Below are 2,598 nucleotides of genomic sequence, written 5' to 3'. Positions count from 1 at the left end.
CCGGAGTGAGCTGTATCTGCCTGTCCCGCACCAATGTGGATTTGGGTTTTATGTGTTCAACAAAATATTTAGTGGAGGGCCGGGGATTTGGCTCAGTGGTTCTGCCGCCTGCCTCGAAAGCACAAGGACTCGAGTTTGATCCCCGGTACAAAAAAAATTTTTTTATTAGTTGAACCAAATGAAACAGCCCGTGTTCAGCTGCTCCTTAGCTATCAAAACGGCAATTTCATATGGTCCGGTCTCATCTGAGACGCTAGCTCCGCTCCTTCTGAAATCCCCGCATCTTGGCTTCGTCCCAGGGGCGCGGGCCGGGGGGGGGACTGAGTTTGTTGTCATCCGGAAATGTGGCGGCCAGGTGTCCACGTGCGTGGTGTGCGTGGCACGTGTGGCAGCCACCGGGTCACTGTGAGCGGAGAGCAGGTGTCTGTGGCTCTCTGGCAGAACATGAGCGAGTTCAGTCTACGTGTCCCGCCACGTGTGAGCACATGTGTGCGTGTGTGGGAACACGGTGTGGGGACCCCTCAGGAGGGCTGGGCTACCACCTTGAGCTTGGGAAGGGCCAGGTTTGGGGTAAAAGGACCGAGAAACAGAATTGTAAAAGGAAGAATAATTGCTACTGAGCAATTAAGTCCTCCACCTCAAACCGGGTGACACACGCCTTAGTCCAGGCTGCTCAGGAAGCTGAGGCAGGAGAACCGCAGGTGCGAGGGCAGCAAGGGCTGCACAGTGAGTGCCCTTAACAGGAAATCAAACACGCTCTATCCCACCTCTGTCCTACAGAGGCATAACACGAGCCATGGGCGTGCTTTTAAAAGCTGAAAAATCGAACACAGGTGAGATTAGTTTTAATGATATGTTTGTTATTTAACCCAATGCGTCAGGAGTCTGAAAACGTTCTCTGTGAAACTCCAGATAATAAGTATTTGACAATTTGGGGTCTTAGAATCTCTGATCTCTCTTTTCTCCACTTTGATGTGGCACACAATGTATCCACAGAGGAGAGCGGCTGTGTGCCAATAAAATTTGACTTAAAGGGCCAGGGATGTGGCTCAGTGGTGGCACCTGCCTCACAAGTGCAAGGTCCTGAGTTCGATCCCCAGTACAAAATACATTTTTAAAACTATTATTATGTAACAATCATATATAATTATATATTTTTATATATTATATTTATACATATTATATATAAAATTTTCATGTGTTACAAACTATTATTTTCCTTCAGGCTTTTTTTACCATATGAAAATATAAAAAGCTATTAGCATGCAGGCTGTAGTGGGCCTTACCATTCTGACCTTTGCTAATTATTAAAAATATGATCATTTCAATATATAATCCACACAAAGCTATGAATGAGATCTTTGACATTCTCGGACTCAGGCTTCGCACAGCACTGCCACGCAGATCCTACGTTTCCACAGGAAACACTTCATCCTGGCTTGGGTTTTGTACAATTTATAGGTGAGAAACAGAAGCGCCGTGCGGTTCATTCATTCCACCTCTGTCCAGTAATCGCGCACCAATAACTGGAGTGTCCGTTTTCATTGTTTAAGTAATTAAATGAAAGAAAAAATTCTGTCCCCACTGCGTTCCAAGGGTGGCTTAGCCTCCGATGACCGGGACACCTGTGTGGGTCCTGAAGTCTCACTTAACTCAGCCTGGGAGGCTGCCCCAGTGGGGTAGGAGGCAAGGAGAGGGCCCGAGCCTGAAGCCCAACGCCTCTACTCACTACCTGAGCGACGCTGGGCAGGAGAGTTTGCCTCTCTGGGCCTCAGTTTCCTCATCTATAACAGAAAAGAGCAACAGTACCAATCTGGCAGGGCCGAGGCAGGGCAGCATCTGGCCAGTGGAAGGCACCACACACCCATTGCACAGATGAGACTCCTTCCCTCTCATCCAGCAACGTGGAGAACCAGGCCCCTGGGCAGTCAGTGGAAGGGTTTCCTGTTTTACCATCTGTACGGTGGCTGTGAACACCCTGTCTCCCAGAGCTCCCCTGAAGGGCAAGCTCGTAGGCAAGAGAAAACTGCGGTTCAGTGACTGACCAGATTTCCAGGTTCAAGTCCTAGATCCTCTGTTTAACAAGCGTGGCTCTGGGCAGGCTGCTACGCCTCTGCGTGACTCAGTTGCTCTATCTGTGAAATGGGACGATGACAGTCCTTCCCCGGGAGTACTGTGAGGGTTAAAATAAATCGATTCATACGAGAGGCTCTTGGTACGGGCCATTTTATGTTATCCTTCCAGTCCCTTGCAATGCCAGACAAATCTTGACTTTCTGTGTCACCAAGACGGACAGAGGGAATCCTTCCACTGCGCATAAAGCTAATCAATGGACGGAAGGGATGTTAAAAAACGTGAAAAAAGAATTCGCTATTGGGATGGATAAAATATCGGGCTTTCAGCCTGAACACCTGTTTGCCACAATTACCTCCAGTAATAAAAGCATTTTTCTGGGCCGGGGATTGAGCTCCGCGGTGCCACCTGCCTCACAAGCACAAGGTCCCGAGTTCGATCCCCAGTACAATAAAAGGCGGGGGGGGGGGAAGCTTTCTAGTGTCACCCCGGGGGTGCTCTGTACGGCCCGGGAGCTGACCCAGG

At 49.2% G+C, this 2,598-nt stretch overlaps 1 protein-coding gene across 1 annotated transcript in view; it reads left to right on the top strand.

Annotated features, from left to right (window-relative positions):
- Positions 1-342: 342 nt before the first annotated feature.
- Has1 (hyaluronan synthase 1) overlaps positions 343-2,598 on the top strand; it is a 10,899-nt gene continuing 8,643 nt past the window's right edge. The window contains exon 1 of the mRNA XM_033766036.1: positions 343-477. Coding sequence (XP_033621927.1) covers positions 343-477 — 135 coding nt within the window. The remainder of the gene's footprint in view (positions 478-2,598) is intronic.

The sequence above is a fragment of the Fukomys damarensis genome, unplaced genomic scaffold (genome assembly GCF_012274545.1).
Source record: "Fukomys damarensis isolate Sample0158 unplaced genomic scaffold, DMR_v1.0_HiC HiC_scaffold_19, whole genome shotgun sequence".
NCBI lineage: Eukaryota > Metazoa > Chordata > Mammalia > Rodentia > Bathyergidae > Fukomys > Fukomys damarensis.
The sequence above is the reverse complement of the archived record's forward strand: the minus strand, read 5'-3'. Positions and strand labels throughout refer to the sequence as shown.